This window comes from Rhinolophus sinicus, chromosome 3 (genome assembly GCF_057876585.1).
Source record: "Rhinolophus sinicus isolate RSI-liver-muscle chromosome 3, RSI-T2T, whole genome shotgun sequence".
In the NCBI taxonomy this organism is placed as follows: domain Eukaryota; kingdom Metazoa; phylum Chordata; class Mammalia; order Chiroptera; family Rhinolophidae; genus Rhinolophus; species Rhinolophus sinicus.
In genome coordinates, this window is record NC_142503.1 from 27,213,172 (window position 1) to 27,236,593 (window position 23,422).

General features: G+C 38.6%; 1 protein-coding gene and 3 pseudogenes across 3 annotated transcripts; 2 read left to right on the top strand and 2 right to left on the bottom strand.

Annotated features, from left to right (window-relative positions):
* Positions 1 to 6: 6 nt before the first annotated feature.
* Positions 7 to 23,282, top strand: CARD6 (caspase recruitment domain family member 6). Of its 3 annotated transcripts, none has more exons than XM_074328968.2 (4): positions 7 to 2,467; positions 6,623 to 8,399; positions 9,579 to 10,145; positions 17,697 to 23,282. In XM_074328968.2, the coding sequence occupies exons 2-4, from the start codon at positions 8,117 to 8,119 to the stop codon at positions 19,991 to 19,993; spliced, it is 3,147 nt and encodes a 1,048-aa protein (XP_074185069.2). In that variant the 5' UTR covers positions 7 to 2,467; positions 6,623 to 8,116; the 3' UTR covers positions 19,994 to 23,282. The 3 variants fall into 3 exon arrangements, with proteins under 3 accessions (XP_074185069.2, XP_019592879.3, XP_074185071.2); XM_074328970.2 differs by lacking the exon at positions 7 to 2,467 and adding an exon at positions 8,675 to 8,746 and having other exon boundaries at positions 8,192 to 8,323; XM_019737320.3 differs by lacking the exon at positions 7 to 2,467 and having other exon boundaries at positions 8,186 to 8,323.
* LOC109450237 (peroxisome biogenesis factor 2-like) lies at positions 3,971 to 4,888 on the top strand (annotated as a pseudogene).
* On the bottom strand, positions 7,681 to 8,019 carry LOC141570788 (non-histone chromosomal protein HMG-14 pseudogene; annotated as a pseudogene).
* LOC141570846 (U6 spliceosomal RNA) lies at positions 15,861 to 15,961 on the bottom strand (annotated as a pseudogene).
* Positions 23,283 to 23,422: the final 140 nt, after the last annotated feature.

A 23,422-nucleotide genomic window follows, 5' to 3' on the forward strand; every position in this document is an offset into this window, starting at 1 on the left:
GTGTCTGCGCTGCCGGTGCTGCTGCTTATGCTCCTGCTCCTGCTCCTGCTCCTGCTCCGGGGCCTTAGCGCTTTTTCAGAGCTGTGGCCACGTCGTGGATTCCGACCCCCTAGCTGATGGAGAACCTGGGATGTGAAGCTGACCCTCCCGGAGATACCCGTGCCGACTCAGGGCTTCCGGCGCGTGTGTAGGGGTCGTGGTGGGTGTTGGGATCCTGATCCGGGGAAAACCAGCTTCTCCAGATTTCTCTTCACTCAGGCTGGAAACTTTTGGCGGAGGCTGATTTCCGCTGAGAGCTCGCTAGGAGTCCCAAGGCACAGAACGCTTTTGAGGAGCTAGGCTCAGTCTCAAAAGAAAGGCAAATGTGTTTTCTTACTGTAGTAATTTAGAGGCAAATGTTTTGATTCCAAATGCCATCGTGCCAAGAAATCACACGTAGAACTTGTTAAATAGTCACCTGCACCCCAACGTGAGGAAATCTGATTCAGTAGGGCCAGAAAGTCTGTGCTTGAAAAACACTTTCTAAACAGTTTCGAAATTGGTGGTTCCCAAACTTCCTTGATAAACGCTAATCCAGTTGTAACCTCTTACCCAACAAAGCACCCACCCTCACAAGATGATAAACTATCCAAACATTTAAAAATAGTAGGGAAAACAATCCCAAATAACCCTATAATATGCTTTCTAGAGCAAACCTAGAATTCTTTACCTAGTGTATGTGAAATGCCAGCAAAGATAACTGACTAACCGCTAGCAGAACAAGATGAACTCTAGCCATCAGGTTTGATTTTGACATTAAAAATCGATTAGTACCTGATAAGTACTAGACTCTTTTCTGTGGGCTGGGAATAGAAACATTAACAGGACATAGTTCCTATCCTCATGGAAGTGGTAGGTGGCGTGTGGTGGGCGGGCAGCAAGAGGAGAAAAAGAAAACCAACACTTGAGTGCTTGGACCGAATTGCAATTCAGGGGGAACTTTCTGGATTAGGAGCTGCATTAGTTTGCTATTGCTATTTCAACAAGTTACCACAAATTTAGTAGCTTAAAACAAATTTAATTAGCCAGTATCAAGTTTCAATTACACAAGAGGAATAAATTCTAAAGGTCTGTACAGTATTGTGCTCATAGTTAACTACTATATTGTAAACTTAAAATCTGTTAAGCTAGATTTCCTGTCACGTGTTCTTACCACAATTAAAACACACTTTGTTATCTTACGGTTCAGGTCAGAAGTCTGAGATGGGTCTCAATGGGCTAAAATCAAAGTGTGGACAAGGCTGCATTCCTTTCTTGTAGGCTCCAGAAGATAATGTTTTCTTCCCTTTCTCAGTTTCTAGATGCTGCTGGCAATTCTTGGCTTACTGTGTCCTTCCACCTTCAACGCCAGTAATAATCTTTCTCACATAACACTACCCTGACTCTATTCAGCATCCCTCTTCTACTGTTAAGGCCTTATTAAATTAAACAAGGAGGCCCTTAGACTGAAGTGGCTCTAGTGCCAGAAAGGCATACATAAGATCTAAGCCTGTAAATGCCTCAGGGTTATGAAACCAAAATGCTAAGGACAACCAATCACAAACAGCCAACTAGGCTTTAAGCTTTAGCCAATTAAGCAATTTCATTTCTTCACCTTGTGCTTTATGTGTCTTTCCCTTGGCTTCTGAAGTCTGAGTGCCTCTACCCACTTCTGGTTTGGTGCTGCCCTATTTGAGTTAATGTTTGCTCAAATAAGCTTTTAAGTTTCAATATGCCTCAGTTTACCTTTTAACAGCCCCTGTGATTCCATTGGCCCACCCAGACAATTTCTTCATCACTGGGTCAGCCGATAAGCAACCTTAATTCCATCTGCAACCTTAATTGTGTTTGCCGTGTAACTAACTGGCCGTATTCACAGGTTGTGGTGATTAGGACATAGTTACCCTTGAGATGGTGGGGGAGGTCATTATTCTGCCTAGCATGGGTGTTATGAGAAATTAGATGAGTGTAGAAAGGGTAGAGCAAGTTGCAGCCACTGAGGAGCCAAGCAGTGTTACAGGCACTATGTGAGAGTACTTTTACCCCAGACACTTCCAGAATTGTAGACTTCAGAGGAAGTGACATGCTTTTCCCTCTCCCTGATATGAAGTGGTTCTTTCTGGTGTGCTTGATACCACACCATTTCAGTCCTTGGCTCTACAAAGGCTTTAGAAAGCCAGTTTACGACCTTCAGGTTTCTATCCAAATGCCAGGTTTAGGTTGGGAATAGATCAACTTCTGAAACAGATAATCTATGCTATTACCTAGGCGTTTGCCTTATGATGTTTTTTCTTTCGACAGAGAATGATAGGAAGAAACTATATCCTGCATCCATGGTTCTGCTACAATTCAAGTCTCTTGACAACCAGGACTTGGCACTAAACCTGCTTTTTTTCCTACAGTAAATTAAACAAAATTACTGCTGACTTTTCTCTTTTAAAAAAATCACGTAAGTTAAATTTCTTAGCTGCAAACAAAATTTTACTCCTGTGTCACTGGATTGGATTTGAAGGATGTGTTTTTAAATCTGCATCTCCTGGCCACCCTTCCCTCAGCTCACTTCTATTTGCATTCTATGCCTTGGTATACAAATTTCCTATTACCAAAGAACTGAACTTAAACTTCCTTAAATTTAAATTTTACTGCTAAATATCCCATTTCAAATAAACACTTTCCTTCCCATCGCCTTTGAAATCTCCTGGGGCAGGTTATTGTGGGAGGGGAGCATATTTAGGCTGGAGCAGTGGGGAGGTGATGAGACCTAAGCCTGTTACTAGAATGCCTTACCAACCTAGGTGAATAAAAAAGACTGGCAAACTTAAATGATACCGTTAGTATGTGGTATGCATCTCTTGATACTTTTGACACATGTTAGAACTCTTACCTAAAATTAATTTTTTTGGTTTAAAAATACTTTATTGCTAAAAAAGTGATAATCATTATCTGAGCTTTCAACGAGTCATAATCTTTTTACTGGTGGAAGATCTTGCCTTGATGTTAATGGCTCTAGATTAATTTTTAATGTCACATAAGTATTTTTTTTTAAAAGATTTTATTGGGGAAGGGGAACACAGCTTTATTGGGGAACAGTGTGTACTTCCAGGATTTTTTCCAAGTCAAGATGTTGTCTTTTCAATCATAGTTGTGGAGGGTGCAGCTCAGCTCCAGGTCCAGTTGCTGTTGTTAGTTGCAGGGGGCACAGCCCACCATCCTTTGCAGGAGTTGAGGAGTTGAACAGGCAACCTTGTGGTTGAGAGCCCACTGGCCCATGTGGGAATCGAACTGGCAGCCTTTGGCATTAGGAGCATGGAGTTCTAACCGCCTGAGCCACCGGGTCGGCCCCAAGGATTTTCTTAAATTTTTTCAATCTCAGAGGCAGCAGAATTGAGTTCACTATCCTTGGATCCCAATATATCCTCAGCATTGGTCCATGCATGGCTTGCTTTTTTTTTTTTTTTTTTACATATTTAACCATCTTCAATAATATAATAATCACCTATAAACTCATCCCTGAATGATATCCTACGTCTAACTCCATGATCTCTTTGTCCCCTCATCCCATTCCTCCAACCTCAGTAATCCATCTTTATGAATATCATATTCATCATATCCTGACTTTTTTTGGTATATAATTTTAATGACTCCATGTATATTTCTAAAATATGTGTATGTTGTGTGTGTATTTATTTTCAACTTTCAAAAAGGGTATCATGCTTTATTAACCCATGTTACCTCAAAAATTTTTAAAGGGTGTTATGCTATATATAATCTTTTGGAACTTAAAGATTTTCCTTGAAACTTCCTAGAGAATGTTTCAGAAAAAGTTACGTGGAGGAGGTGTTTTGCAGACTCCTGAGCTCCTGGCTAGTATGGGGCAAGGATGTCACAGAATTTACAGCCAGGATCCCCACTGCTATAGGCTATGAAGTCTTGAAACTGCAAGAGGGGGAAAATGAGACCTTTGGAGAAGGCATGGCTTCCAGATAGTACACACAAGGTGCTAAGAATAAGTCACTTGGATGCACTTGAACCAAACAGCCCTGGGGCAGCTAGTTTGATCCCAGTTTACTCAGTGTTTCCATGGATGTAAGCCAGGGCTGTTAGTCAGCCCTCTTTGAACCAGAGGTGAAAGCATTCTTGTGGAGAGTCATCATTTCCTCTAAAAATGCCGCTGTGGGACAGTTTTAAATATTCAGTACAAAAATATATTTCCTTGAACCTGAGATACCAGCCAACAAGTGAAAATCGAAAGCTCTGGTATGCTATATGTACAATTGGTGGGAAGTAGTTAGAAGAAAGATGCTACGATTCATTTCAAAACTATCACTTAGCATCATTCGGAAAAGCCAAACTGTGAATTTTGTGGTTGGACTTTTGAAATTATGTAGGTTGATTAATTTCTTGATTTTTATTCAAAGGAGCAAGTTTGCAACTTTGACAGACTGTCTCCTAGCATTTGTTCTGTATTTTGCAGGCTCCAAAACCTGCGTGAAGTTGGCTTTCGGTATACGAGTATAAATAGGGAGCCTCTCTGGCATGGTTTTGCTGAGTTTCTCATTTTTCTCTTACCACTCATCAATATCCAAAAGTTCAAAGCCAACTTATTTTCACGGTGTATTCCTCTTACTGGGTGGGGATCCTAATAGTGACAATACATTAGCCACCAGTGGCAGACAGTGTTCTCTGTGTGGAGAGTGGCCCACCATGCCTCACATGATAGGACATGTCTTCTCGTATCTTCTGTTATTACTGGGTTAAGAGTAGTTTCTTATTTGACATGTACTTTACCTGTTGTAAGTGTGGCACAGGGGTACGTAGTGTGAAGCTACTGAAATCAGGAAATGAGGTGTCAAAAGTGAATGCTCTTTAGAGACGCAAATTGTTTTCTCTGAGGAAAGCTGTATTACCAGTATGTTTAAGTCTTTAATATTAGTCATCCTAAGTCTACCATTTAGGTGTCTTTTATGAGGGCATATGCTTCTTAGCCACTGTCTTCTATTCCTTGCCAGGCATGACTGAATTCTATCCACGGGAATTCACGTGATGCAAAATATATTTTGTAAATGGTAATGTGTTTTTTTAAATTATTGCATTCAATCTTGAATGTCAAGAAGAATGGACAATTTTGTCAGATGACTCCTAAGAATGCTCCTCCATTTTGCTACTTCCTAGAAAAAGGTTAGACTCTAAAAGTAAAAGATTGCGGAGACTCTGGGATGAATGTGCATTTATTTTCAGAGACGGCGTTACAGTGTCATAGTGTGACAGTCATAAGACCCTGTTGTTTTAAACCTTATGATCTAATGGCCCAGTTGTAATTTTAAGCTTTTCTTTGAAGCCAGTATTTAAGGGGTTCAGTCGGCTCCATTCTCAGGCAGAATAATGGCCATCAGAAGCTGAAGACTTAGGTCCTACCAGCTTTCTGATCCCACTGGAATAAGAGCTTCTTGCCTAATGTTCAGCAAAGTCCAGGAGCTCACTATTGTTGGTCGTCCTGGGGTTATGTGCACATTCCCAAACCAGGGTGGACAAATTCTCCTCCCGATTACTCAAATGTGGGTGCCAGCCCCTCACGTACCACATGAACCTAAGGTAGAAGAGGAGGAATTTCACCACAGGAAGCTGATGTACCGTTATAAGAATGGTGGGTGGTGGGCAGGCAGAAACCACAGATCCCTCCTAGAGTCAACCTTTACGTTCTTTATAACAAAAGTCTATGCGCAATCTTTACTTTTACCCATGATCTAGTTTGATAAGATATTAATAAGTAACTGAACGGTGGTCATAGATTACAGATTTGAAAAGGTTAAATAAAATCAACAGGATTTTGTTACACCAAAAAACAAAAAAGGATTTTCCTTAATATTGTCATTATATTGTTGTGGATCGATGGAGTCATCCTTTTTGAATGGTGTATAATATTACATTAAGTGTGTTGACAAAAGAAACGTCCAAACCTGTAGAGAATTTTTATAGGGGTTTATTTGAGCCAAACTGACGATATTTGCTAGGAAGCAAGATCTCAAATTTTCCAGAGAATAACGGTTTTGCAGCTTGTTTTATGTAACATGAAGGTGGGAGAAAGCAAGGCGGGGACTGGATTGCAGGATAATTAACAAGATTATGTGCCTTCTTGAGTGTGGTTATGGATTATGAGTATTTCAAAAGTGCGTTATATATGTTACATATTTACACAATGCACATATTAATTTTTTAAATAAAAATGAGATCAATAACTTGCTGTTTTCTGTAATAATACATCATAGAAATCACTACTTTCAAATATGTATACATTTACTTTATCCTTTTAAACCACTTTTTGGTGTTTCATTGTTGATGTATCACCATTTATTCCACAAACCCCCAATTTATGGAAATGTCGGTTATTTTCAGCATCTACTATTATAAACAATGTTGTAATGCAGATTCTTGTACATACATTTTTGGTCATTTGCCTGATTATTTCCTTAAGATAATTCCTAGAAGTGAAATGAATGAAGGGTATGAATTTTTACTTTTTTCCTATCAGCATTTTTCAGTTTATTGCTGCAGATTGCCAGATTTCACTCCAAAAAGAGTTAATCAATTCCCGGTCTTCTCACAGATAGAGCTCAGAGCAGGGAAGTTCAATTTGAAGTTCAAGACTTCTCAGAGGAGTTGACCCTGGGGCCATGTCATGATAAGACTGAATTAAGTCCTTAAAAGAGCAGGTAAATAATCTACGGGGAGCCAGGGGCCAGGAGGGCTCAGGGCTGGATTCCCCCACTGCCTTTGCTTGTATCATCCCTCTCCAACATTAGGCTGCACTGACATTTAATCCTTGCCAAATGGAATTACTTTGCCATTTTTTAAAACTTTTTTTCCTTTCATAATTGAGATTTTATTGGTTGTTCTGAGGATAAGTACACAGACATTTCAATTCATACTAAAAACCTAATTCGTACTAAAAACCTAAAAAGCCATGTAGTTGTGATTCTTTCTCAGACAGTTAATCCAGTGATTTTCCAGCTTAAAATTTGGAGGCAAAATTTCCTTAATAGAATATCAAGTACCAATATCTTCCAATGTTGATAAACTGTTACATCAAAGTCACATTAATTCACAATTTAATATTGTATGCACTACATAATCAAACTTTCAATCTTTCACAGCACATTAACAAAGTTACTAAGAAAACTGGATACCACACCTAAGATGTTACTGAGTGCACAAAATTCTGAGCCGAGAGCCAAGATCAAAGAGTGGTTTATTTTCTTTAGGAAACAATTCTACCAAAAACATGGGAATCAGAGTAACTTAAAATGTTCAAGACATGTTAAATGCACGACTGACTCCAAGTTGCCGTTTAGTATACTTTGTATTATAGGATATAAAAACTACCCCCATTACGGAATGTTAACCTGACGCCCAAAACAATCAAAGCCTCCCGTATTCAACATCCTACCATGTTCTGGTTGCACCAAAAAGTAAGCAACCAGCAAATGATTTGATCCCTTAAAAGAAGCATTTACACTTAAAAAACGGGATGAGATGGAATTCCCTCCTTCTTAAAAATGTTTTTAGAGCTATTAAAAAACTTGTATTTACAAAATAGTTTATAAAAGTATTCCTCTGGATTTTACAAGTAGGGAAATGACAACTGATAAGACCGGGCGTATGCTACTAATCAGACTCGGCTTCTTTCTGTCCTGTTTCATTAGATGCTCAACTCTCCGCGTTTTGAGTTTCTCTTGTTTTCTGCAGGTAAATCTTTAGTTTCTTGGTTAGCCACTTCAGCCTGTTTTCCTTTACTCTCCTGACCCCTTTTGTTTGCAATATTTTGTCTGCAGAATTAGCCTTTCCCGCCGCCTTTTTTGGCTTCGTTTCCACTTTTGCAGGAGCAGGTTTAGCTGACCACTTAGACGATCTCTTGGGCTCCTCCTTCGTCGCCCCTTGGAGGGAGCTGACCTCCCTCTGGGGCTTCGTGGGCCACCCCGCGCCGAGAGCCTTCGCGAAGCTGGGCTGCGGGTCACCGGACCTGTTGGGACCCGCCCGAACTTGTTTTTATTGATTGGAAGGATTTTGTAATCCACTTCCTGGTCCAGGGTAAACGAGAACAATGGCTACCGGGAGGGTTCCGTCAGAGATCATAGAAAGAGAACGAAAAAAGTTACTCGAAATCCTCCAAGAAGATCCTGATTCTATCCTAGATACATTAACCTCTCGGAGGCTGATCTCGGAGGAAGAGTATGAGACTCTGGAGAATATTACAGATCCCCTGAGGAAAATTCGGAAGCTGTTAATTTTAGTGCAGAAAAAGGGAGAGGTGAGCTGTCAGCATTTTCTCAAATGTTTATGTAGTACTTTTCCAGAGTCAGCTACCATTTGGGGCTTAAGGCAAGGTAAGTGGAATTTCTACTCTTTCTGGGGGGTGAGAGGGACGAGGCAGATTTGCTGGGGAAAAAAAAATTATCACCTTTTATTTTCATTTGTCTTTCTCTTAGAGATAATTTTCACTGAAATATGATAAAGGAGAAGTGGCCAGGATTTTACAAGAGGGAAACCTGTATCTTATCGCTTGGGGGTGGGTGGGTGGGATTGATAGTTTTTTGTTTAAACTGTATCCACAACTTGCAGTTGTTTTGGTGCTAGTATAAATTGCTCATTGTTATGACAGTGACACCCGGAAACACTCATAGTTGGAAACAGATTACGGTTAATGATGACACATCAGGGATTTCTTTATCAAGTAAGTGAATATAAACAATTTCAAAACCACAGGCTGCATCTTTTACTTAGTATGGTCATTTTGAAAATACAGGGAAAATAATCCACATACATGGTGGATCAATAACTTCATTATTTTTCCGTGATAGGATTGCCTGCAGATCTCGTTTTCTGAAGCAAATTCAAATGCTAATTCTTCAATGTTCAAAGATAATTAGTCACAGATGAGGGAGCGGTTCTTCCAGAATGGATTGTTTACCAATTTTGTAGATTACACCAGAGGAAAGTGTAACTCCTTTTCTAGGAATCTAAAAAAATATTGAAGATTATATTAAGAGATGTTAGATAGAAGTTCAGATAAAAAGGTTAATGTTAATGGTCCCTAATGTAGGACAAGACCTGTACGCTTAGAGAACTAGAACTAGGTCTTGTCATTTCTAGGCTTTACTATTCCAAATTAGAGCTATTTGCTTTCTGATTAGAAATTGCTAGGATCACATTTCATTAGCAATGGCCCTAGGAATTCTGAACTGGTTTTGGGTCACAGTAAATCCACAAGTAAGCACTGCTCATAAGATTCTAATTTTATTTCACTCATTTAACATATGAGTTTGCTATGAAAGACTCAATATTTTGAGCAAGGCAGGAGTGCGGTCTCATTTTTTTTCCAGTGGGAATAGAAGGTTCTGTCTTATGGCCATTTATGTTGGAGGTAGTAGGTATTCCTATTCTCCAATGAAACAAAGAAGTGAGAGAACGCTTTGAGGTCTCGGAAACTCAAGTTATTAAAAAATTTATTTTTGTTAATTTGGAAAGCAAAACAAAACTCCCCACAACTTTCTTGTTCTTTTCAGAATTTTTACAACATGAGAACATAGAACCTCCTGAATCTATGGGGGTAAGCAAGAATCCAGAAAGTCTGTTTCTCCCTGGAGAGAAAGAGCCTGAGGATTCTGAGATCACAGGGTCCTTCAAAGACACAGAACACTTGGATTTGGGAACCTCTAACACGTTCGTGGACGAGAAAACTAGTTACAGGGACACAGCTTGGTCCTCACGGGAAAACGAGAAATATGAATGCAACACATCAAGAGTCATGTCGCCACTTTCGGTTGAGACTATTGACTATGACGTTCCAGAAATTATTGATTATTTACAGGATGGACAGACATATGAGGAGCCAGATAATTCTCTATACTTAGGAGAAGAGGAATATCTAGAATTGGTTGTAGACTCTGAAGATGCAGAAACCACTGTGGAAGAAGAGGATTATAATGACCCCGAGCACCTTGTCTATGATGGCGAAGAGGGTTCTGAGTTTGCAGAAACCACAGCATTTTCTGATGAAGAACCGAGTTATGAGGATTCAGAAACTGGCCTGTCATTGGGGGAGGAGGAGGAGGAGGAGAAAAGTACAGAAGGTATGGGAATGCTTTGTGATCGTTAAACAACAATATGGTTTTAGGCTGCCATGACATAATAGGTAGAGAAAATGAGGAAGGGCACCAGGTGTCAGCAGAAAAATACCTTCTCAGAAATTCCTTGTACCTTTCTAACGTGGAATTTCCTCAGAGGCGGGTGTTGAGAGGAAGACCCAGAACCTAAGGAATTCTGGACAGTATAAGCAAAAGTAAATATTGATCGTCAACTTACAGGTTTCTGCAGACACCTCCATCATACAAATAAGAAGTTGCTAGTCACTAATTTTAAGTGTTATTTTCTATTCCTTAGATTAAATCTCTTTACTCATTTTAGTGTCTTTGTGAGCAACTGGTTATGGTGATTCCACAATCGCTATAACTACTGAAGTGAATACAAGAGAAGAGTTTGTGGTGAATGGGTAAAATCCCAAAATACTGTTACTTGGCTCCATCCAGTCCATATATTGCCATCTTGGTAAGGGAAACTATATTAGTATCTTGAATTAGAATATTTCTTAATGAAAATTCAAAATATGAGGAATGTTTTATTTGGAGAGATATTGTCTAGGAAAATAAACATCACCAAGTTCTGAGTAGAAAAGGGGAAGATAACTATCATCTCACATTCAGTCCAAATCCTAAGGATTCATAATCCTGTTCTGGGTAGGGAAAGAGTCATTTTCTCCTCTCACACCTTGTGTTAGTTTGCTAGAGCTGCCCTAAGAAAGTACCACAAACTGCGTAGCTTAAACAATAAATGACAGGAATGTACTGTCTCACAGTCTGGAGTCTAGAAGGCTGATATCAAGGCGTCTACAGGCTTGGTTCCTTCTAAAGGCTGTAAAGAAGAACGTGTTCCTAGCTGTGGTGGTTTGCTGGAAATCTTTGGCATCCTTTGGCTTATGGAAGCATCCCCTCAGTCTGCCTTGATCTTCACGTGGTTGCCTCTTGGTGCATGCCTCTATGTCCAGATTTTCCCTTTTCATAAGGGTTTCAGTCATATTGGATTGGGGCCCATTCCAATGACTTCATCTTAACTAATAACATCTGCAATGACCCTATTTACAAATAGCATCACATTGTAATTTACTAACTAAGGGTTAGGTTTTGAACATAAGAATTTGGGGAGTATATAATTCAAACCATAACACAATTCTTGCCCCACCCCTATGCCTTCCCAATATCTAGTTGCTTTTAGGCCTCGTTCTTAAATTTATTTATTTATATATTTCAGTTGTTGCAAAAGATTGAATTAATTATTAACTGTATAGTACCATCATTATTCTGCAGAAAGCCCTGTTTGTTTATCTATTCCATTTTTTCCCCATCCTCATTCACTATCCTCCACAGGTAATATTCTAATATTATAATGTATTTCTTTTTTTAAAAAGTTACTACAGTTTTTATTAGAAGTGTTATCTAATTATTATCTATTCATTATATCCAATTACTATATCTATGTTATTTATATTATACTGTGCTGTACATAATTATTATATCTAATATAATTATTATCTAATTATTAATTACTATCTAAGACATAGTATTTCAGCCTCTGTTTTGCCATCAGGATTAGAATCTTTGTTCTGCAGCTTCCTAGATGTGAACTTGACTGGAAACTGAACATCTCTGAGTCAAAAATTTCTTTTCCTTTGTTTCCAGAAAAACAAGACTAATTTATTTTTTTTAAATACTTTTTTAGAAAAGTGACAGCAGGAGAAAGGAGAGAAAACACTCTCAGTTAATATATGTATAACCTCATATTAATAAGCAAACTGTTACCAGCTGTTGTTTGTTTTATTAGCAGTTAATTAAAAAATTTTTTTCTTTAATTTTTCAGTTACAGTTCACATTCAATATTATATTAATTTCAGGTGTGCAGCATAGTGGTTAGACATTTATATAACTTATGAAGTGATCCCCCCTATAAGTCTAGTATCCACCTGGCACCACACATAGTTTTCACAATATTATTGACTATATTCTCTATGCTGTGGTTTACATCCCCATGACTTTTGTAACTGCCAATTTGTATTTCTTAATCCTTTTACCTTTTTTACCTAGCCCCGTACTGGTAACTATCAGTTTGTTCTCTGTATCTATGAGTCTGTTTCTGTTTTATTGTGCATTTATTTTGTTTTTTAGATTCCACATATAAGTGAAATCATATGGTATTTGTGTTTCTCAGTCTGACTTATTTCACTCAGCATAATACTCACTAGGTCCATCCATATTGTTGCAGATGGCAAGATTTCATTCTTTTCTATGGCTGAGTAATAATCCATTATGTGTGTGTGTGTGTGTGTGTGTGTGTGTGTGTGTGTGTGTGTATATATATATCACATCTTCTTTCAATGGACACTTAGGTTGCTTCCAAATTGATTGTAAAAATAGCCCCAATTAATGATTTTTTTGGTATCCATATTTTTGCAATATTACGCTGGCTTTGTGACTTCCTTTGGCCAACAGCATGTGGCAGAAGTTATAGTTTTATAGGTTGAATTGTCTTCCCCTAAAAATATATGTCAAAGTCCCCAATATCTCAGAATGTTATCTTACTTGTAAATTTATTTACAATTGGCTATTGTAAATAATGCTGCAATGAATATTGAGATGCATATATTTTTTTGAATTAGTGTTTTGGCTTTCTTTGGATAAATACCCAGAATTAGAATTGCTAGGTCCTAAGGTAGTTCTAGTTTTAATTTTTGAGGAACCTCTATAATGTTTTCCATAGTGGCTGCACCAAACAATCCCACCAAAAGTACACATGGGTTCCCTTTTCTCCACATCTTCTCCAACACTTATTTGTTGATTTATTGATGAGAGCCATTCTGACAGGTGTGAGGTGATATCTCATTGTGGTTTTAATTTGCATTTCCCTGATGATTAGTGATGTTGATCATCTTTGCATAGGTCTATTGGCCATCTTTATGTCCTCTGGAGAAATGTCTGTTCAAGTCCTCTGCCCATTTTCAATGGGATTGTTTGTCTTTTTGATGTTAAGGTCTATGAGTTCTTATATATTTTAGATGTGAACCCCCCCTCTTTTTTTTTTAAGATTTTCATTGGGGAAGGGGAACAGGACTTTACTGGGGAACAGTGTGTACTTCCCGGACTTTTTTTCCAAGTCAAGTTGTTGTCCTTTCAATTTTAGTTGTGGAGCGTGCCGTTCAGCTTCAAGTTGTTGTCCTTTCAGTCTTAGTTGTGGAGGACGCAGCTCAGCTCCAGGTCCAGTTACCATTGCTAGTTGCAGGGGGCGCAGCCCACCATCCCTTGTGGGAGTCAAGGAATCGAACTGGCAACCTTGTGGTTGAGAGCCCACACTCCAACCAACTGAGCCATCCGTGAGCTCAGTGGCAGCTCAGCTCAAGGTGCCGTGGTCAATCTTAGTTGCAGGGGGCGGAGCCCACCATCCCTTGCCGGACTCGAGTTGAACCGGCTGTTGAGAGCCCACTGGCCCATGTGGGAATCAAACCGGCAGCCTTCAGAGTTAGGAGCATGGAGCTCCAATCGCCTGAGCCACCGGGCTGGCCCCATATATTAACCCCTTATAATATGTTTCTTTCATGTTATTGTTTTATTTGCATGTTTTTTTCTTGTATAATTTATTTATTGTAACAGTAATGCTGCATAACAAAGCATCTCAAAATTCAGCCATTTAAAACAATAAGAATGTATTGTTGTTCATGTGTCTGTAGTTGGCTGGGCAGTTCTTCTGGTCTTCCCTGGGTTTACTCAGGTATCTGTGGTCAGCTGGCTAAGGGCTCACTTCTCATCTTCTCGAAAGCTAATCTGGGCTTGTTCTCAGACTAGATGGAGCATATTTGTCTGGTGAAGGCAGAGGAGTAAAAGGCAGGGAGAAAGAGAGAGAGAGGGAGGAGGAGGAGGAGGAAGAAGAGGAGAGGAAGGAGTAGAAGGAGGAGGGAGATATATATAGGGAGAAGTGAGGGCCTTTTGAGGCTTAGGCTCAGAACTATCATGCCATTTGTATTAGTTTCCTATGGCTGCCACAATAAAGTACTATTAATACAAATGGGTGACTTAAAACAACGGGTAATTTATTGTTTCACAGTTCAGGCCAGAAATCTGAAACCAAGGTGTTAGCAGGGTCATGTTCTCTCAGAGGGCATCAGGAAGGATCTGCTCCCGTCTTCTTTTTTAGCTTCTGGTGACCTTAGGTGTTCTTTGGCTTGTAGATGACTGTCTTCTCTCTGTGTGTCTTCAAATCATTTTCCCTCTGTATATGTCTGTATTTTCAAATTTCCTCTTTTTATAAGGACACTAGTTATAAAACAGAACAGGGCCCACTCTAATGACCTCTTTTTAACTTGACTACTGTAAAGACCTTATTTACAAATAAGACTATATTCCAAGGTACTGGGGACTTCAACATATCTTTTTTTGGGGCAAATTCAACCCATAACACTGTAACTTCTGCCACCTTTTGTTGGCCAAAGCAAGTCACAAAGCCAGTGCAGATTCAAGGGCTGGGGAAAAAATAGACTCTACCTCTTGCAAAATAATATTGCAGAAATAATGCATCCAGAAAGGCATTAATTATGGCTATTTTTTTACAATCAATTTAACATCTTTAGCAAACACAGGTCAAGAAAAGTCTCAATAATAATGTAGTTATGACCTATAATGTAATTCTAATGTCTACCAATCCACTCTAGTTGACTGGAGGCTTGTGGCTATCCTTTCTTTTCTCTGTAATATTTGTCTATGCAGCCGGGAACTGAAAAAAAAATCCAAATGCATCTGACTCAAAGGAGAAGGGTCTTCATGCTTTTTGTCATGTTAAATTTCATGACCAAAAACTTGCAATGTCAAATGAAAAGTCTCAGGAAGTCTTAAGGCATTGCTTTGTGTGTTCTGCACTCTGTAAGGTCAACTTGTATATAGACTATGTCAATCAATTTCCTTCCCTTCCAGCTTATAGTTGAGTTCAGCCTATGGTAGGAACCCACAAATCTACCATTTCCTGTGCCCTTTCTTTTCTTCTTGAAGATCCAAGTTTTAATTTGATGTTATTTCCCTTTAGGCTAAATAATTTTATTTATTATTTATTTTAGTGCAGGTCTGCTGCTGGTAAATTCTCTTAGGTTTTGTTTATTGAAAAATGTCTTTATTTTGCCTTCATTGCAGAGAATATTTTGCTGGGTATAGAATTCTAGATTGGCAATTTTTGCCTTAATCACTATGGATATCATTCCTCTCTCTTTGGCTGCTATTGTTTCTGATGTTAAGTCTTTAGTCATTTTTATCATTGTTCCCTTGTAAGTATTGTGTCATTTTTCTTTCAGTATTTTTTTCTTCAATTTTTTTCAGCAGTTGAGTGATATATCTAAGTATGATTTCTTTGTTTTTATCCTCTGTAGGGTTTACAGAGTTTTGTGACTCTGTAAAACTTTTTTTTTTAATATATTTGGAAAAATTTCAGTCATTATTTATCCAAATATTTTTCTGTCTCACTTGTTCCCTCCTCTCTCTCTCTGAGACTCCAAGTACATGTATGTTAGAGGTTTGAGATTGTTCTATAGGTTCCTGAGGCTCTATTCATTTTCTTACAATTTTTTTTCTCTCTGTTCTTCAGATTGGATCATTTTATTGCTATATCTTTATACTGACTTTTTTCTGTCGTTTCCAATCTACTGTTAAGTCCATCTACCAATTTTTAAAAATTCGATATTGTGGTGTGTGTGTGTGTGTATGTGTGTGTGTGTGTGTGTGTGTGTGATCCTTGTATAGGGGCCATGCTAACCTTTTCTGTATTATTTCAATTTTAGTATATGTGCTGCTGAAGTGAGCACCAGATATTGTAATTTTTAGTTATAGAAAGTTCATTTTTTAATACTTTCTTTTTTTCTGAGAATTTCTATTTAATCATTTATTATGGGCTTATTTTATTTTACATTCTTGACAATAGTTAAGATACCTGCTTGAAAATTCTTACATGCTTTAAAATTCTGCTAAATCCAACATCTAGGTCATCCTGGGGTCATTCTCCATTGATTGAGTATTGGTTACATTTTCTGTTTGTTCCTATGTCTATTTATTGTGTCCTAAACATGTATATGATAGGTTATAGAGACTCTGGCTTATTAAATATCTCCAAAGAGCCTTCTTTTTTTCTTTTTTGGAGGGGGGCATTGTTTTAGTTCCCAATTAACCTGACTGGACTCAAATTCAAAATTCAGTCTCTTTTCAGTAGATGGAAGCTGAAATCTCTCTCTTATTTTCTTTTTGCTTAGCTGAACTATTTTCATGAATTTTTAAATTACAAAAAATAGTACTGGGTTCTAGAAATTACTGCTTTTATTCAAAAAATCCATCTCTGTGCTTATTAAATATATCATTGTTGCTGTGTATGTATTTAATCTTTTGATTCTGACTGCTTTATAGTAGCCCTGTTAATACCTTCTTAATACTAGACATCTGGCCTGGACTGCCTGGGTATGAATAACTGCGCTGAAGGAGCAGAGGATTGTTGTCCTAACAGAAAATAGGGGATAGTCAAGAGCAGAACTTAAAAGCTTTCCTGCAAACTATCCTCTCACTACGTCCTCTAATTCTTCATGCTAGCCTCAACTCTTCCTTCTCCTTCTTACCCCAACACATATACTAGTTCAAGCAACTTTCAGACTACCCAAGGATTTCTTAGAGTTACTTCTGTTAATTCTTGAAATCCATATTTTTCTCTCACTTTTGTTGTTTCTTCTGATTCACCATAAAAATAGCATTATTTTTATAGGGAATCAAAGAAGCTTATGCTAACTTGCTGTCCATCAGGAAAAAAAAATGCTCTCTGATCTTCTTTCTCTACTAAGCACTATCTCTGTATTCCTAAGAAGTTGCTAGACACTGTATTAGAAAATGCAAGATCAGAAGAAATTAGGTACAACATGTAAATTCTGAGAAAACCTTAATGGAAATAAAATCTTCCATTTCTCCTAACTTTAGTAAGAGATACATTTAAGAAAGAAATCAGTATCAGCCTAGAGAGTTCCTCATACATGTGTATAATGAAGCATTAACAAAGTTTTTCATTGATGCATACAAAGATTAGCCAAAAAATTGGAAAATCTAAACGATCATCAATGGACAATGGTTAAGTAATGGTTCTTCCAAATCATGAAGTGTGATGGATTAGCTGTAGTGAATTAAGTAGATCTTTATATATACTGACTGAGAAGAATTGGTAAGGAATACCATTAAGTGAAAAGAAATTGAGGGATCATTTGTTTAGTATAATATCATTTACTTAAAAATAAAATAGCATTCATTAAGTCAAACTATATATTTCTATATATGCATGTATACTTATGTACTTGCATAGAAAAGGATGGGAAGCAAGCAAATCATACCATATTGACATGTCTCTTAGAAGAAAAGTAGAATTGGCAGAGTGGTGAAAGGGAACTTTCACTTTATTTGTATTGTTTCATCTTTTTACAATGAGAATGTTGATTAGTTGTTTAGTTTTAGAAGTCACTGAGGGACTTAGAATTTGAAAGTGACATTCACTGATCATCTTCTTTCTTACAGAAAGAAAAAGGGTCTTTAAAGATGTCCTGTCATGTTTGAACATGGATAGGAGCCGAAAGCTTCTGCCAGATTTTGTTAAACAATTCTCCTTAGATCGAGGATGTAAGTGGACACCTGAGACTCCAGGAGACTTAGCCTGGAATTTCCTGATGAAAGTTCAAGCACTGGATGTGACAGCTAGAGATTCAATCCTCAGACACAAGGTACTGTGTGAGGATAGCCAAGGGGAATTGCCAACTGGAGCAGAGAATTTGGAAGTTAGAGACATACGAACCATCAATCCCCTTGATGTCGTTTGTGCCTCTATGCTGTGTTCAGATAGCTCTTTGCAACGCAAAGTCATGTCAAGCATGTATCAATGCAAGTTTGCTCTTCCTCTGCTACTGCCAGATGCAGAGAACAACAAAAGCATTTTAATGTTGGGGGCCATGAAAGACATTGTGAAGAAGCAGTCAGCACAGTCTTCAGGAGCGCCTACAGGGGAGACAGAAAAGTTTCTTACTCTCATGAAGATGCCTCTCATCTCTTTTGTGCGTCTAGGAGACTGTAGCTTCTCCAAGTCCCGAATCCTCAACACACTGCTCAGCCCTGCCCAACTGAAATCACACAAAATATTTCTCCATCAGGATTGGCCTGTTCTGGTGCTTCCCCGGCAAATCTCTGATGGCCTGGTTGAAATAACTTGGTGTTTTCCTGATAGCGATGGTCTAACGGAAAACCCTAGTTTCTTCCAAAAGCCTGTTGCTGTGGCCAACCTTCGTGGAGAACTAGAAAGTTTCTGGACAGAGTTTGGTTTCTTGATGGAAGTTTCCTCAGCTGTGTTTTTTTTCACCAACTGCCTAGGTGAGAAGGAATGGGACCTGCTCATGTTTTTAGGAGAAGCTGCCATTGAAAGATGCTACTTTGTCCTCAATCCCCAGGCCAGGGAGAGTGAAGAGGCTCAGATTTTCCAGAGGATCCTGAATTTGAAGCCTTCACAGCTACTATTTTGGGAGGAGGAAGAAGCTGGGGAGAAAGGGAAGAACATGAAGGGTCTCCAAGCTGCCCTGCAAGAAGTGATGTCCTCTTCACTCAGATGTGTGTCCGTGGAAGACATGGCTTCCCTGGCCAGGGAGTTGGGGATCCAGGTAGACCAAGACTTTGAGAATGTTCAAGGAATTCAAGTTTCCTCTAGTGAAAACTTGGTTGGAACAGTTGAAGAGGAGAGACAACAAAGACACACTCAGCCAAAAAGGTCATCTGAATGCCCAGCTGAGATGCCTGTAACAGAGCCTGGAGCTGGATGTGAGGTCAGCCAGATTCTTCAGAATTTCCACCTTACCCCAGTATCTGTGCCTCATCTGCAAAACCCCTGTCCTTTACCAGTCAGAATTGGAGGTAACTTAAACCATGGTTCTTTGAAAGCCCCTTGGATTATGGGCCCCCACTTTTGGTCAGAGCAGAAGTCTAAGTGGTTCTGTCCTTCACCTTTTCAGAATTCAAGGTTCCATTGTCGAGGTAAAAGATTTGGGATGCAGTACTCCCAACCCCAGAGATTTTATTCAGGTAACAGGTTTATGAAATTTTCAAGACCTCCTCAGGGACGTCACATGAGTGGAACATTTGTGAGACCACCAAGACCCATTCATCAGTATGTACAGGCCTGGCCTCAGAGACCACAGACAATGGGAGCTCGTGAAAGGTCTGCTGCACCGGTCTCCAGGGTAGGTCACCTCCATTCCCGGGGTTCACAACCCGGAGGACCAGTTAGGAAGCCACAGCCTAGGCCAGCCCAACATCCTAGGCCAGCCCATGCCTCGGGAACACAGCCAACTGAGGCAACTGGAAAACATACGAGAACAACACTCCATACTGCGAATCCTCACCCTAAAGCCTTTCAACCAGCAGGACTCAAACAAAACCTCATAAGACCTGCCTGTCAGCAAGGATTAAAGCCAGAGACACAACATGGCCCATCAAATCCAGCTTTCCAAATGGGATCCCATCCCATGTCCAGCAGCAAATTTTTACCCAGCTCTCAGTTCCAATCCAGTCAGCCCAAGCCACCCCAGTCGAAACCCTTCCATCCTATGCCCTCTCAACTCAAACCCACCCAAAAAAAGCCCACTCAGCCCCAGCCCTCTCAAGCGAAATGCTCTCCATCTAAACCCACTCAGCCCAAGCCATGCCAACACCAGTCTTCTCAATCTAAGCCTTCTCGGCCCAGACCTACTCAACCCAAGTCATCTCAAACCGGTCCTTCACAGGCTAAGGCACACAATCCAAGACCAGGGCCCAAGAAGGTAGGGAAGCATTAAAGTGTTTACTCCAGAGATCTATGAAACGTATTCTTTACCCAGGCCATTCCTGTCATATAGTAACCTGAAGGAGAGTGGCAGTGATGATAAGAGACTACTGTCGTTATCATGGCACAGGAAAAAACAGAAAAGATATGCACAGCTTCATTGGTGATCATTAAAATATCTGTAAGAATTGTGTCCCTAACAAAGAGGAAGAATATTAAAAGAATTAAGAATAGAATTAAGCAATAAATAAACTAACTGAATACAGCCTTGAGTACTAGGTAATATATAACCTGAATCCAGGGAATGGGAATTGTGAAACAGCCCCACTTGACAAAAGATGGGATTAGACTCTCTAGTTCCAAAATGATCATAAAATAGGGCTCAGGTTGCCTCAATGTTGCAAATAAAATTGCCGTAGATGTTGGCTGTTCTAGAAGTGTCTTAGTCGAGATTTTTGGTTATGTATCAGCTGCTAAGCAGGTAACCCTGTTTGTTTGAAATGTTTAAATCAATTTGCTTATGATAACAGCCCCAATTTGCTGGATAATAAAACTCTCTTATTTGACCCTTACATGTAGAAACAATGGACTGAAAACCAATGAAATTAATTATTTTGCATTAACTTTAAGACTAATCTGTGTATGTTTCTATTTAAACTGTTTGTAATAGTTAAGATAATTGACTTACTGTATTCTTTGAGGATCTGATATATTAGCCTCATGATTCTAACTTAAAATGTATAATTGAGTTTTTAATTTTAGAGTTTTTTTTTTTTAAGTTGAAAATATTAAGCTCAATTTACAAAGTTTGTTAAAAGCATTGAAATGTTTAGGAGAACTTGCGATTCACAAAATTTACAATTTTAATTTATTAGATTTATTTTTGTCCTAAACATTTTGGCTAAGTTCTGTTAGTTAGAAATATTAAGTGAAAGGAATATATTAAATTTAAAATACTTACATGAAGTTTAACTAAGTTCGTAAATGACACAAAATATTAATAAAAGGACACTTTAAAGGTAGATGTTAAAATTCACTGGCTAGAAATAAAATAATAAGAGTTGTAAATTGAATTAAGAGCTCTGGTTTTAGATTTGTAACTTTTATAAAATTAATATTAACTTTTTAATTTTTACTTTTATTAGTTTCAGGTGTACAAAACAATGTAATAGTTAGACATTTACACCCCTCACAAAGTGATACCCCCCAATCTACTACCCCTTTGACATCGTATATAGCTGTTACGATACCATACTATAAAATTAATATTAATTTTAAGTACTAAAATAGCTCAAGTTGTGTTTTCTGGGTAAAAAATTGTCTTTAAGGACACACAAAAAAATCATACTGACAAATAGATGAGAAATGATCTTTGAAAAAGAATCTCTGAGAACATTTTCATACTGCAATAGATATCCTTCATTTGTGCATGTTATTAAACAATCAATTTTGAGTAGTTGTTGTTTAATCCTTTACTGTAGGGGTGATGACTATGAATGTGAATTTTTATCTTTGTCTTTTGGCTGTAGAAAAAGCGTAATAACAGTTTATAACTACAAAATCTTTGGTGTTAAAAGTGGTTTTTCTCTACTGAAGATAGTACTGTTTAAACTTTTGAAATGAGCAATAGTAATGATTTTTTTTTTTTCAAACCTGTCTGAATCTTGTTCAAGGTTAATTCCTGGAGGATCAAACTTGTTGGGTTATTGTCACCAGTAGATCCTGGATTCTATATACATGGTACATTCAAATTGGATGATTTGAGGAGAGTTTACTAAAGGGACCATTTATAAAGATCTGAGCAAGATGTAAAAACAGCACAAGGAGAGTGTAGTGCCCTGGATCTAGTAAAAGCTAGGCCCCAAGGTCTGAAGGGGGGCGGGGAGTGCTTTCTCCAGTCAGAAGAGCTGTGTGGAAAGGGTCTTGGATCAGGCTGGTTGAGGTGGGCAGCAGGCTGCAGTGACCCACAGGAAAGTATCCCAGGGAATAAATATCCTCTCCTTACCTCTGATCTGTCAGTGCGTCCCCTTGGCCAAATCCAACCAGAAACCAGAGAATAAGGAGCTCATCTAGTTTTGAAAATGCAGAAATAGACAAGAAAGGACGAAAATAATCTAATTTCATAACTCAGAGTAAGTAACATAGTCCTCGGACTCACTAATAATATTTTCACGTCATATATATATATATATATATATATATAATTTTTTTTTTTTTTTTTTTTTTTTTTAATTTTCAAATCCATACTAGGTAGGGTTGAATGTGGCAAAGTCAAACCCAGTGTTAGGTGTAGGCGGTATAAACAGCATGAAATACTGGTTTTCCAGATGTCTTAAGAAGGTGAATTCAGGACTGTTGTCACACGGCAGCCTAACCATCTGTCCCCTCGTACCTATCCCTAAAGAAAGAAGAGTCTGTAAGACGGATCCTTTCAGGGACTTGTGCTTACACTTCATGTCTCTGTTTGGCCCCCAAAAGATGGTTGGTTAGTCAATGACAGGTAAGATTCCTCACGGGAGGAACAACCCAAGCCAGTCGGAACTGTGTGAGAACAACCAGGAGAACTCACCAGGGGTCGATAGAGGTGGGCACAGCCCCCGTCTAAGGAGAGCTTCTGCCTCTGTGGCTATATTCCTTCCCACAACCTGCTTGGGAAGTGAGTCGATGTAATAACATCAGTTCTCCTTCCATTCTTACCAGTAAGTTTTAGCATAAAGGATTTGTTCCTGGGGAGGCACATATCATAATTATTAAGACATCTTGGAACTTTCTATTTCAGTTGTTTGCAGACGAGGGTGATTGATTTGAATCAGTTTTCTGGTACGATGTATGAGACTCACAGACCATGGAGAAAACAATACTACTTCCTTGTGTGTACATCAATAAAAGCCAGAAGGCGGTCCAATTTGGGGCTCTCAGTCCTTTGAGGCTGGGAGACCCTTGGCCCTCTGTTTCATAACTTTCTTGATTTCTGTTTCTTTCTTAACCCTTTGCTGTCCCTCTCGTTCTCTCACTGCTCATGTTGCGCTGGATGTGACACAAGACATAAAATCTAGTATCGGGATGTCATTGTATGATGTACAAATCTAATTGTTTTAAGTCAAACTTGTGAAAATTCAGAACCACTTGTTTACATGTATGTTATTTATTAAACTGAGAGCATTTAATTTGTTACCTGACTTTTTGTGAGCAGACTGAAGAGTCTACCCAATGATTTACCTCTTTCAACATCTGAAAATTCTTAAACACCGTGAATCAATTTATATTTTGTACAAGAAAGCAAATAAAAATTTTAAAAAGCGTGTTCTTTTTTGAGATGCTTGAAAGGAGAGTACTCCAATGTGAAACAAAGCCTGGCCACAGGGATGGAGCTGCCTCATAAATCATATTAGCCTCATAAATCAACGTTTTACCTGCACGCATGGTGACCACCTGCATTTCC

Excerpts from the sequence above, each read along its gene's own strand:
- CARD6 (XM_074328968.2), top strand. The coding sequence starts at position 8,117 with ATGGCTACCGGGAGGGTTCCGTCAGAGATCATAGAAAGAGAACGAAAA. Across the intron at positions 8,400-9,578 it reads CATTTGGGGCTTAAGGCAAG|AATTTTTACAACATGAGAAC; the intron begins GTAAGTGGAATT and ends TGTTCTTTTCAG. Across the intron at positions 10,146-17,696 it reads GGAGGAGAAAAGTACAGAAG|AAAGAAAAAGGGTCTTTAAA; the intron begins GTATGGGAATGC and ends TCTTTCTTACAG.